General features: G+C 41.9%; 1 protein-coding gene across 7 annotated transcripts in view; it reads right to left on the minus strand.

Moving 5' to 3' along the window:
- The window catches only part of KDM5B (lysine demethylase 5B), a 145,167-nt gene that overhangs the window by 103,793 nt on the left and 27,791 nt on the right, over positions 1-13,583 (minus strand). For 4 of the 7 annotated variants that reach the window (XM_075909916.2, XM_075909913.2, XM_075909912.2 and 1 more), the window contains exons 4-5: positions 9,299-9,469; positions 7,684-7,740 (exon numbers count right to left, since the gene is read on the minus strand). The exons of 1 other annotated variant lie outside the window; for it this stretch is intronic. In XM_075909916.2, the coding sequence (XP_075766031.1) occupies positions 7,684-7,740; positions 9,299-9,469 (228 nt within the window). The remainder of the gene's footprint in view (positions 1-7,683; positions 7,741-9,298; positions 9,470-13,583) is intronic. 2 more of the 7 variants (XM_075909915.2, XM_075909914.2) reach the window with 1 other exon arrangement.

A 13,583-nucleotide genomic window follows, 5' to 3' on the forward strand; every position in this document is an offset into this window, starting at 1 on the left:
CATCTCATGATCACTGCTTCCCAGGTTGTCACCCACCTCCACTTCCCCTATTAGTTCCTCCCTGTTTGTGAGCAGAAGGTCAAGCTGCGCACGGCCCCTGGTCGGATCCTTCAGCACTTGTGTCAAGAAGTTATCCCCAACATTCTCCAAAAACTTCCTGGATTGCCTGTGTACTGCCGTATAGGTTTCCCAACAGATGTCAGGGGGAGAGGAGAGGAGGAAGAGAAACCTTTTCTGGACTTAGGAAGTCAGAAGTCTGGGCCACTAACTCTTGATGTACCTGGAGGTGGCAGCCCTCAAGATGTCTTTACCAAAAGGCATTTAGCAGAGGAGGCCAATGGTGCCATCAATGCACCAGCTACCAAATATGGTACTTGGGATGGCACTGACCTCTGTATTTCCTGGTGTTCAGCAGCATAAGTATCAATGCATTTCACATTCTGGAAAGGCAAAAGACACTGTCAATCAACCTTTAATTTGTGTTTCTGAAGTCCTGGAGAAGTGAATTAGAATATGCTTCTTTAGCTGTATAACCAAACAAAGGACAATGAAATCTGAAGAGCAAAACAACGCAACAGATAGACCCATCTAAGAGAAGCAGGTAACATGCCCTAACAAGGACAACTCCTACAGAAGAGACGGTCTCAGACAGGAGTTCTCGAAGACTAGGTCTTAATATAATCTAATAAAATGTTGATGTTCAAGAAGCTAGGAGGCATGAAGCCAAAGAAGAGCCATGATGTGGCTTTCAGATCACTTTCGAAAGTGCACAAGTTCATTAGGAACCAAGGTGCCATTTTCAAAAGTGACAAATTTAAGTCCATGTCACCCTTAAATGGAACAATGACAACTGTGAGTATATGTCTCCCATTGAGACTGCTGTGGCTGCAAACTCTGCTTCTAATGTACCTTACTAGGATTTATCTTTAGCAAGCTGATGATCTCAAGCAAGCAATGGAACAGTATTGTGAAGGAGAGACACAGCATAGGGGTTAGAACAATTAGGCAGCACCTCCCTCACTGACCACTCTCAGCAAGGTCCTGTTTGGAACATTCAGGTGCTTCAAAGGTATATGAGGAAGGAGTAAGTTCAGTACAGCAGAGCCACCGAGAAAATCTACAGGTATCTCAAAGGACCAAAAATCTGAACAAGAGGAATTTCATGCTGAGGCAGCAGCTAAAAGAACCATGACTGCATTAGTAAATACCAAGTTAGAAGTAAATATATGAGTGTTCAGAAAACATTACAATTCTGATACAAACCCAAGGCAATTTGATGTTAAAGATGACAGCGTCCTTAACTTATACAGGGTCCTAATTCACACTACAAAATTTGTCTAAAGTTTACCACCACAATTTGTTTGCATGTATCCAAACTCAAATATGAATCCTGACAGCAAAACCCAGGCATTCTGTTGCCAAAATAAAATCACCTCCCTGAATGACTAAAGTCCTCACCCAACAAACATCTGCAAGTAGGAATACCAGTGTGGGTACTGCCTGTGGCAGTAAGACCATTCCTGCAATGGCTGTGTCCCTATGACAATGACTGCTTCGCTCACAATTCTGACCTCTGCAGTGGGCGGGGAGGAGGGAGGAGTCCACAGTTATGAGAAACCCACCCCAACCTTTAAGACTTCTTGGCATCTTAGACATTCCACTTTTGCTGTTATTCCCATTTGCAAGAGCATCTAGCGCACTAGATCAGCACAGTTCAGCAGAAAGTGATGTCATGAAGTTAAGAGGGGGAAAACTCAGTAGTAGCCAATAAGGACTTGCTTAGAGGAGTGATTCAAATCCCATAGAAAACTAGCTCTTTGAAACATAGCTGAACCTGATCAAGACAAGCCCAAAGAGGAAGAAGGCAACATAGGGAGGTGTACTGCAGCATGATTAAGTCCATTGTTTTCACAGTGCCCAAAACCTCCCCCACCAGTACACATCCCCGCATTCCAAATGGCATTCATTTATGTAATTAGAGAACAAAGGAATTCACCTTGAAAGTAGCCAGTTTTTAAAATAAACTTGTACTAGTGATAAAATAAGAGTCTAAGTCAGCATGTTTGGCATCATGGTAGAATTTCAGCATTACAAAACACTAACATACTAGAAAAACCAATTATTACAATCTCACCATAACAATGAAGTTCACAGGAAATTAAAAATCTCTTATAAGCAACCCAGTGATTGTCCAACCATAATACCTGATTTTTAAGAATCAGCATGTAATGCAGACACCAAAAAACAGTACTCTGAGTTACAAGTCCATTTTCCCCAGATCAAAAGAAATCCCTCTCATGTGCTGCTTGAACAGAGGTAGAGATTAGGTCACTGGCTCCAGGATTCTTGTCTTTGACTTCTGGTATTATGCATTGGGAAAAAACCTTCACCCTTGAGGAATATTTTACTGAAGTTTATACAATCTTCATAAATCTAGGAGACATACTCAGGTCCTTATCCAGACATTTCTAGGAAGGCTGAGCTTGCATCTCCCTCGATAGGAGACCTTGCTATACTATGAGATGATTCCAATTAGCATGACCACTGAACAGGGCAGGGCAGCCCTGAGTCACATTATTTTGACCTTTGTCACTCCTACGAGTGAGTGGTATCAGCCACAGTCACTTCTTCCTCTAACAATTTTAGCTACTCTTACTACGAGGTTCATATGCCTATGCTAGGACAACCAGTAGCCCCCAACCTTCATGACTATGGACTTACAAAGAGAACCTCATGTTACTCACCATGCCAGGAGCTACAGAGCAGTTGCAAAGAAAACTGAACCAAAACTAATCTGACTACCACATACTTTATAAAGATCTTTTTAGGGCATTTTGAAACTTCTCTCTTCCTTTCTACTCCCATTGTAAGTCTACAATCTCTACGTTTTTGTACATCACACTCCTTGGCTTCAGTGTCCTTGACAGCCACCCACTCACATTTGATAGAAGACTGGCACAGATCAAAAGAAGTGGGAAAGTGAAGATGTGTCTTCAGCAGGGTTGGGCAATAATTTTTGCCCAGGGACCACTTTAAAAATGTTTGAAATAGCCCTGGGCGAGGCCTAAACAGGAAGGGACGGAGCTACTCATCCTCCTCCAAGGGCCGGGGCAGGGCAAAGGAAGATTTACACAGCTCCCCCGCCCCAGGTCCTGATTGGCCTGGGGGCAGGGGAGCATGCAAAGCCTCCTCCACTCTCCCCCCCAAGACCACACACTCCAACATCACCCACACACAAGGTACTAGCACAATCTGCAGGCTTTTCCCAACAATTTTTTGATGGCAGAAAACATGCATACACTGACCTGTGAATAATTCAAGGTCAAGCCAACACCAAGCAGTTTACTTAGTTAACACTAGTAATATAGGTATAAAGTTTAATATGGTTAAAGTTTAATATGTTGCTAATAAGTTTGTTAATTGTTAATTTGCACACAACTGGTTTTCTGGAAAAAATCTTTATTGGGTGTCAAACAAATGTTAAGACCAAGCCATCACTTACTCTCACCAAAAACATAACAGATATTTATAAATAATTTATAATACATATTTAAGGCGAAACACAAAGTAATGCACCATAATAATGATGTACTGTTAAAGCAATCTTTTAAGGCCTGCCTCCGCCACATAGTTCTTTTATGGGCTCTGGTTATTGCCCTGTGTGTCTGTTCAATATCAGCAGCCTTTCTATATCCCATTTACACCATGACAGTAAAGTTCTCCCTTCCCTTTGCTTCATAAATATTATGCAATGCATAACATGTCACAACAAGAATAGCTGCCTCAGTGAGATCCAGCCTTTCCATAAGACATTGCCAGAGACTTTTCAACCTAGCAAAAGCAAATTTAACAGTTATCCTGCACCACATCAGACATTAAATTAACTTTCCTTACTAATGCAGGCATCCACTACAGGCAGTCCCTGGGTTACGTACAAGATAGGGACTGTAGGTTTGTTCTTAAGTTGAATTTGTATATAAGTCGGAACTGGTACATATTGTAGGGGAAACTCTAGCCAAACATTTCTCCAGAGCTCAGTTTTATTCTCCCACACCTCACTTCCCTCAGTCCTTTATTCTCAAGCTGAGGTGTCTGCTGAGAAAAGCCGCTCCGCGTCTCCCTGGTCTGCTGGGGGGGGGGCGCTAGCTTCGTGTCTCCCTGGTCTGCTGGGGGGAAGCAGCTAGAGCGGGGTTACCTCACCCCGTTTGTAAGTAGGGATCCGATGTAAGTCGGATCCATGTAACCCGGGGACTGCCTGTATATGGTTTAATAAACAAGAGAAGCAAAGGATAGGTTTCAATGCCCAGAATCACTACCAGCATTTCAACCCCACCTTATACGACTGTCTGGAAAGTATGTCCATGTTTGTATCTTTTGGAAAAATCCAGTCTACCTAAAATGCATTTGCTACACCTCTCTGTCTATCCAAGAGTGATGTCAGTAAAATGTACCCAATGATACACCAGTATTTGCACAGCTATGGCAAGGCTGCATAGCCCAGAACTAGAATTTGCATCTCCTTTATAGCTTTACACACACAGCCTCTTTCTCAGGACCACCACAACAAATCCTTCTGCTATTTCTTGCACTTTGCCCAGAGTCACAATATTGTGTGACACAAAAGGCTTCAGGGCCATGCACACCAGCATGACAACTGTCCCCACAGTAGATTTTACAAAATCTAAATGGACTGCCCACAGTCTAGTAGTATGTGGCTGAAAGTTTCCAGAGAATGATTGCTAGATGCTTTTCCACCGTCAAAGCAGCTCTCATTCTGGTGTCACTCTACTGGATGGCTTGGATACAATTTTATAGCCACTGCTGACTGGCACAGATGCGTATCACAATGTGATGTGTTCCACTACTCAGCACTTGTTTCTTGGTCCCAGAAATGCTGACCCACTGTGTGGAGCTGATTAACAAATGTCAGAAGCCTCAAAATGCTTCAATGCACCGTCCACATCCATTTGCTCATCCTCCTTAGTATGTCCCGTCTCACCTTCAAAGTGCCACTGGTCGGTTTTACAGTAACTGAAGTTCTGCAAATACAAAATAACCACATCCTGTCTCTACAAGACAAGAACTCCATTTAACTGTCCTGGACGCATGATTCTAATTAGTGAGATGGCAAAGAGAACAAAAGCAGTACAATGAACAGTGGGAATTATTAGAGGCATGAAAATGATCATCTAGAAGAAGCTTTATGGGATGGAAGAAAAGGGATTAGTGGGAACCTGGGTGTTCCACAAAGCACTGCACTGGACAGTGGTGCTGGGACATTGAGATGCCTATCCACAATGCACCATAGCATCTGCCAATACAACCTCTTATGATGAGATGCCAGCAAGAAGAGTCAAGAGTACATGCACTCTTGACACCATATAAGCAACTGTAAACTAGCAAAACGTCTGGTGATAAGAACATAAGAATAGCCATACTGGTCAAAGGTCCATCCAGCCCCAGAAGGAGTGAACCAAACAGGTAACAATCAAGCGATCCTTCTCCTGCCATCCATCTCCACCCTCTGACAAACAGAGGCTAGGGACACCATTCCTTACCCACCCTGGCTTAACCTCCATGAATGTATCTAGCTCTCTTTTAAACCCTGTTATATTCCTAGCCTTCACAACCTCCTCAGGCAAGGAGTTGCACAGGTTGACTGTGCGCTGTGAGAAGAAGAACTTCCTTTTATTAGTTTTAAACCTGCTCCCCATTAATTTCACTTGGTGGCCCCTAGTTCTTATATTATGGGAACAAGTAAATAACTTTTCCTTATTCACTTTCTCCACTCATGATTTTACAGACCCATATCATATTTCCCTCCCCCCCTTAGTCTCCTCTTTTCCAAGCTGAAAAATCATAGCTTCTTTAATCTCTCCTCAAATGGGACCTGTTCCAAACCCCTAAAATCATTTGAGTTGCCCTCCTCTGAACATTTTCTAATGCCGGTATATCTTTTTAGAGATGAGACCATATCCGTATGCAGTATTCGAGATGTGGCCGTACCATGGATTTATACAAGGGCAATAAGATATTCTCCGTCTTATTCTCTATTCTTTTTTAATGATTCCTAACATCTTGTTTGTTTTTTTGACTGCTGCTGCACACGGCATGGACATCTTCAGAGAACTATCCACGATGACTCCAAGATCTTTCCTGATTAGTTGTAGCTAAATTAGTCCCCAATCATATTGTACATATAGTTGGGGTTATTTTTTCAAATGTGCATTACTTTACATTTATCCACATGAAATTTCATTTGCCATTTTGTTGCCTAATCACTTAGTTTGAGAAGATCTTTTTGAAGTTCTTCACAGTCTGCTTTGGTCTTAACTACCTTGAACAGTTTGGTAATCATCTGCAAACTTTGCCACCTCACTGTTTACCCCTTTCTCAATACGTTGAATAGGATGGATCCTAGGATGAATCATTCTAGTGTATAGACAGCCTGAGCTGAGTTTTTAAATAGAAAACAAAAGAACAAGAACTGGTATATTTATAATACTTTGGCTGCTTGAATTAGAAAAATCTTAGGAAAAAGTGTGCAGATTTATTTAAGAGTCTTTAGAGTAAGTTGTAAAGATTTTTCACTACATAAATAGTTTGAAGAATGATAAGCATGCTTCATATCAGCTATCCCTTACATATAAAGCAACTGATACTTATCCATCTACTTATACACAATTATTATGGGCAATACAACTGAGATGCATCTAGCTGTGTTAAACAGGTAAAGATGAACAAATTACTTCTTTGAGGAGCTTCCTTAAGTACCTACTAATTTAAAGATTATAAAGTTAGCTTCACCAGTCTTGATCAGTTTAGATTTTTGGATTTACTGAAACACTGATGCTAATGTTTCAATGAAAAACTATTGGTTAAACATCAAATTTCCTGTTTTACTGCTATATTATGTATTCAGACAGTAAAATGGAAGAAGTTCCTCAAATAGGATACTTTCAGAAAAGACTACTGAAAAAACATATTTAAGGCATAAAACTCATAATAAATTCAAGTTGTGCATATGATTGAACACATTTGAAGCTGAGTGAACAATACTCTTGCTCATCCTGGCTTTCACAACATCAATGCAATATAGAGTAAGTGCCATCTTACAAATTACAAAATTTTACAGACTGCATGTACCACCCTTTTATAGATGATATGATATTGGATGATATGATAAGAGCATCTTTAAAAGATTTATTGAAATATCAAAGGGAAAAACATGTTTGAAACTGACCAATTTAAAATCCAGTAAATGTACCTTCTCTAAGAATGAAATCACAGAGACCTAGATACTCAGGAAAGAATTGAATAGATAATAAAGATGACAGCAGTACAAGCAACACCTGGAAAACTACTGCCTACTGAGAATACATGGCTGAATGTAAAAAAAAGTTACCTTTGGCCAGAGATATCAAATATAAATGCAGTAGAGAAATAATTCATTGTCAAATGAATTCACTAGTTAATAGAATGCATGTCAGCAAAAAATAAAACCTAAGCAAGGTGAAAACTGAGCCCACAGAAACATTTCTATGGATTCTCTCAACTTTTCATACAATTCATAAAAAGTATACATTAATACCATATACAGAACACAGTAACAAATTAAAATCAGCAATAGCTCTCTTTTTCTTGGGGGGGGGGGAGGAAGTTAAAAAATGAAGATAAACATACCTTTTCCAGAACTGCATGATCCACTAAACACATCAGTTTGGAACAAATGTCAGGTGCCTAATGCAAGAGAGAGCTTGGAAAGTTATATTTAAAAAGAAGTGTGACCTCATTAAATGAGATCACAAGCAGCCACCTGCGAATCTTTGCCCTCTTAAAATGGCCCATTACTTAGAAATCATGAGTTTAACACGAGCTCTGAGACACACCATTTCAAAATGATTATCAGAGCATGTATGGTCATTTAGCCAACTCTATTTTAGAAAATTAAATTTTTATTTTTTTTTTGAAGTGGGAATATATAAAAGAGAGAGATAAGAGAACAAGATCAGATGTGACAGAGCAAAATATCTTCTCAAAAGAAAACAAACACACAACTGCTTTAGACTTCAGAGTGAACAAAAAAGGAAAGATTCTAATTACATTTCTTATTGGAATTGTGTTTATTTCCACCATGCCATAAGAATTATTTCAGAAGAAATGTGAAGAGTTGTCGGCAAAAAATTTTTTAGTGTATGGGATGAAAAACCTTAATTCAAGGAAAACTATCTACATCAGCACTTATATCTAAAGCCCGGTGATCAAAATTTCAATTGTTTTTAGAGCCTACAGATTTTTTTTAAACTATTCTTCAATGAGATAATCTCAAACTATGTAAGGATTCCAGCCTCTTGATTTTCTCATGTCAGTCTCCATTCTCATTTTAGCAGTTCCAACACACAGGCACTAATCTTGCTCTTTACTGTAGACTCAGATAATCTTCAAGTTTTTTTTTTTATGATGAAATCCACCTACTTTGAAAATGGGAATGGTAATAAGAGATCAAATGGATTTTTAGCAAGTAATACCTATGTTGGTTTCAAAATAAAGCAACTCTGATCGGACAGAAGGCTTGTATTAGTTTCCACCCCATTCTATCCTTGGTCCCACTTATTAATGGACAAAAACTAAACATGAAGATTTTAAGTTAGAAAACATATAATGTAGACTGCCAGTGTTTTTTATGACTTCTATGGGGTGATCAAAACACCATTCCCATGTTACCCTCACTCTCTCTTCATAGTGAGGTCTTTCACCACATTATGTACTTGAAAAATACAAAAGCAAGTTAACAAATGGCTATAAGGTTACCAATATATTCCATCCATTATCTTTGGACCTCTATTGCTAGAAATATTATTCATTTATTCTTTGTCAGATGGATAGACAAGTAAATGGCATGTGAATATTTTAAAAGTCTGCAATGCACAAAACAGCAACAAAGACGACATTCCAGAAAGCCTAAATAACTGCTCTAAAATGAGCCTTTCAGAAACTGTAGAAAGGAGGAAATACAAACTGGCAGTGTCCAAATAGGTTCTATGTCTTCAGCTAAGAGGCTACCTTGAAGAATCCTTCACAAAATTATAGTACTTTCCTTTTCATTTGAAAAAGTTCTGTCTGTAGATTACTAATGTACTCATCTTACTTAGTATCTAAGTAAAAAGATGAAGCCTATGAAACAAATATAAATGCAATCTTTAGCTCCCCTAAAAGGAAAGAATCTACTAGTTGGTAAATTTATCCAAGTTTTAGCTAGCCAGGAAGGAAAAAACAAAACAAAAAACCACCAACTTACCAATAGACTAGCTCCAGACTGGAATAAGTTGTAGGGATAAAGAATACGTTCATAATGAGCACGGATGTGTGAACCCACTGCCTTGCCTGGAGCAAAACCCATTCTGATGGCTATTTTAGTCCATTTTCTCTCCTTGCAGACTAAGTCAAATCCACCTTCTTCTGCGACTAGCTATGAAGGAAAAATACAATGGTCACATACACAAAAATAAAGACAGTAGTGTATAGAGATCTACTGCTAGTAAAAATAATAGGTTACAAAGGGAAGAGAGTTACTCATCTTGTACAGTAACGGTAGTTCTTCGAGATGTGTGTTCCCATGGGTGCTCCACTCTGGATACTGGTGCTTCCTCACGCTGGCGACCATAGACTTTTCTAGCAGTGTCTGCTGTGCACGCGCTATGGCGCCCCCTCATGCCATTAGTGTCCATTAGGCGCGCGCATGGCGCAGCCCCTCCATTCCTTCTCTACCTGTGCTAGTAGAGCATGGGGCTCCAAAGCAGGGGAAGGAGGGAGGGTAAGGGAGTACCCATGGGGACACGCATCTCAAAGAACCACCGTTACTGCACAAGGTAAATAACTTTCTTTTTCGAGTAGTGTCTTCGTGGGTGCTCTACTATAAAGCATTGTCAGCTCGTGGAGGCAGGTTTGAAGCCCTGTTGTTATCACTGAGAATAATACTGCTTGTCCCACAGCCATGGATGATGTGGTGGAGGATGCCAGAGCGTTATGTTGTGTGAATGTGTGGTCTGATGACCAAGTGGCTGTGGTGCAAATGTCCTGGAGAGGTACATTCTTGAGGAAGGCAGTTGTAGAAGACATGGCCCTGGTGGAATGGGCAGTGATGGTGCCAGGTGGTTCTTTGTTGTGGATGTGTGGGTGCATGAAGAGATCCACTTGGAGATGCTCAAAGAAGAGAGAGCGTGTCCTTTGGATCGTTCCGTGAAGGATAGGAAGAGTCTAGGAGATATTTGCCAGACTCTCATACGATCAATGTAGAACGCAAGCGCTCTACAGACATCGAGGGTGTGCCATGACGCATGTGACGGATCAGTGTGCATTTGGGGGAAAAACGCAGGTAAGTGTATCAGTTTGGTGATGTGGGCGGGATGGATTGTTATGTGTAAATATGCATCTTGAAGGTCTACAGACAAAAGCCAATCTCCTTGATCTAATGCTAGAATTATTGTTGCTAGGGTCACCATCTTGAATTATTGGTAAGCAACATATTTGTTGAGCTTCCTTAAATCCAGAATGGGCCTCCATCCTCCATTTTTTTTCTGTGTTAGAAAATAAGTTGAGTAGAACCCTCGGCCATGGAACTCTGTTAGTACCGGTTCTATGGTGCTTAATCACAGGTGGTGAAGCACCTCTTGCTCAAGGAAGGTCTTGTAAGAGGGGTCCCTGAAGAGGGATGGTGTGGGAGGATGGGTAGGGGAACGAGAAATGAAAGGGATGGAGTAAACCATGGTGCAGGAGCTCTAGGACCCATTTGTTGAAAAGAGGGGCAGAGGCAGTGGCTGAACTGCGGATAATTGGTCAACGGTGTGACCACAAGGAAAGTGTCTTTCTAGCTCCCAATCGAACCTTTAAAGTTGCTGCTTGGATGTGGAAGGTTGGGCTGCTGCTGTTTGATGTTGTTGCTGGCATTGAGGCCTACATTATTGGGGCCTTTGTTTCTGTAGGAAACTGTCTGTATGGCTCTCTGGGTCTCTAGTAGTTGGTGTATCTGTCTCAAGTAGGGGGCGTGTACATCCCCAGGATTCTTAGGGGAGCACAGGAGTCCTTCGTCGAATGAAGTACTTCATCGGTTTTCGCAGCAAAAAGATTGGTTTTATCAAAAGGTAGGTCTTTGACCTTCTGCTGCAAATCCCAGGGAACTCCTGATGCTTGGTGCCAAGATATTCTCCACATCACAACAGTTGAGGCTGTGACACGTACAGCTGTCTGCGCTACACCATTGTGGACTGTCGTGCAGTGTGAGAAATTGTATGGCCCTCCTGCATAACACTGAGGAGGATAGGCCTCTTGTGTTCAGGTAAGTATTGTATAAGCTCTTGAAGCTGGGAGTAATTAGAATAGTCATAATCTGCTAGCATGGCAGTATAATTCGCTGTTCTAAGGAGCAGAGTGGCCAAAGAGTACACTTTACGACCCATAATGTCCTTTTTTTTTTTTGTGGTCCTTGTCCTGTGGTGTTGATCTAATATTGGGTTGTCTGGTTTTGTGTCTAATGGAATCGACTACCAGGGACTTTGATGGAGGGTGAGTGAAAAGGAAGTCCATTCCCTTTGGTGTGATACAGTATTTTCGGTCCATTCTTTTATTGTTTGGAGTGATGGTGCTGGGGTCTTCCAAATGTCTGCTGGGTCCATAAAAGCTTTGTCCGTGGAGAAGGCGATCCTGGAGGAGATAGGAGGTTGCAAGGTTTGAAAGAGGCGATACAGTTTTTCCTGAACCTCCTGTAAATCTCGCTCTTTTGCTAACACTACCCTTTAAAAAGTTCTTGGAACTTCTTTGAGTAATCAGTTGGTGGTGGATATAATCACCTCATCTGGCGAGGACAAAGAATTATGCCAGGGGACCTTATCTTCGTCCTCAGACAAAAAGTCCTCTGAGTCTGGGTTGGGGAGTTAGGCGCTGTTACAGTTGTCATGGGTTGGGGGGAATGAGGTGGTTCTCTAGATGTTGTGAAAGGTGCGGTATGATGGCTCTTCCTATGAGGACGTGACTCCCATGATTGCCATTGCCCGGGGTAAGGGGGAGGCAGATACGTGTAATGATGCGCATACCAGGGTGGTAATGATGGTGGATATGCATATGTAATAGTCCCAGTGTCCCAGGATGGCGCTCTCTGTGCTGGGCTGGAATGCCGAGAAGAAAAGAGGCTGCATGGCTCAGTGCCGGCTTCGCTTGGGGAACGAGACAGGATTAGTGATCTGCATGAGTGCACCGACTGTATGGAGGAACCTGGAGATAACAGTGCCAGTGAAGGATGGCTCCTGATAGGAGACGTATGTCGTCGATGCTCCTGAGATGATACCAGGGTACGCGTGTTACTTGGTGCCGTTGGTGCAGGAAGCATTAATTGGTGAGGAGGTGGCATCTCAGTACAGGTTCTATTACGTGCCAAGGCTGGTGCCAACTGAGTTAGCGGCTTTCGTGTCAAGTAGTACTTATGTTGGCCTGGCGGTGCAGCTTGTTTTTGTTTGGGCTCCAAGTGCGCCCTCTTATGCAATGCTGGCATCTTGAGCAGTGCCATGCCCGATATGCCAGGCCTGTCCGCAATGCTGACCCTTCAAGGTTGTCGGTGCCAAGGGTAAGGATCAGGCTGGAAACAGTCTTGTTTTCAAGAGATATGCCAGGAGAGGTAGAGGGATGTGTTTTGTCCCTACCTTTCGGCTCAGAAGTTGGCTTTGAGGCAGGTGGTGTGCCCTCAGAAGGTGGCTGGAGCGATCTTTCGTAGAGGGAGGTTTTTAAACCTGTTCTGGCCGTCAATTTAGACTTGAGCAATGGGGACACGTATGTCTGGTGAGATTCTCTGAGACACTTTATGCACGCAGAGTGCCCGTCGGAGACGAGCACAGCATCCCAGCACGACTCTCACCTCTTGAAGCCAGGAAATCCCATCATCAGGCACAGCAAAAAGTAGGGGGTCTTAAAACTTGGAAATATGAGGAAACTAAGGGGAAATAACCGTTTTGTTTTGGTTTTTTTGTCGTTTTTCTATAGAAAAAGCAGGAAGGAGAGAAACTCCATCAGCAGCCAAGGATGGTAGAGAAGAAACTGAGGGGCAACACCCTGCGCGCGCCTAACAAACACTAACGGCTCATGGTAAAACTACAGCACATGCGCGTCGCAGCAGACACTGCTAGAAAAATCTCCAGTCGCTGGCGCGAGGACACACGAGCACCCGGAGTGGAGCACCCACGGGGACACTATTCGAAGAAGAAAAAGCGTTCTTGCTGAAGCTGCTACTGTATGCAATACATACATTTCAACAAGAGTTTTCATGTTAAGAGAATTCTGTAGCTTAAATCCTTTACTTAGCTACTGTGAATAATTAGACCTCAAAAAGTTCAAAGATTCCAAGGCCTGAAGGAATCATTGTGATCAGATGAAGTGTTGTGTAACACAGGGCCAAAAACTTCCCCAAAGTAATGCATCACAATATTCATCAGAAGGGAAGATTAGGTGTGGGTTTATACTTCAGTCTACATGGAGGACTGTCTTAGGCTGCATTTCTGTGGTTTTACTACTGAATCAGCTTTCCGACACAACTTTTT

The sequence above is a fragment of the Pelodiscus sinensis genome, chromosome 27 (genome assembly GCF_052426305.1).
Source record: "Pelodiscus sinensis isolate ZL-2025 chromosome 27, ASM5242630v1, whole genome shotgun sequence".
Lineage (NCBI taxonomy): Eukaryota > Metazoa > Chordata > Testudines > Trionychidae > Pelodiscus > Pelodiscus sinensis.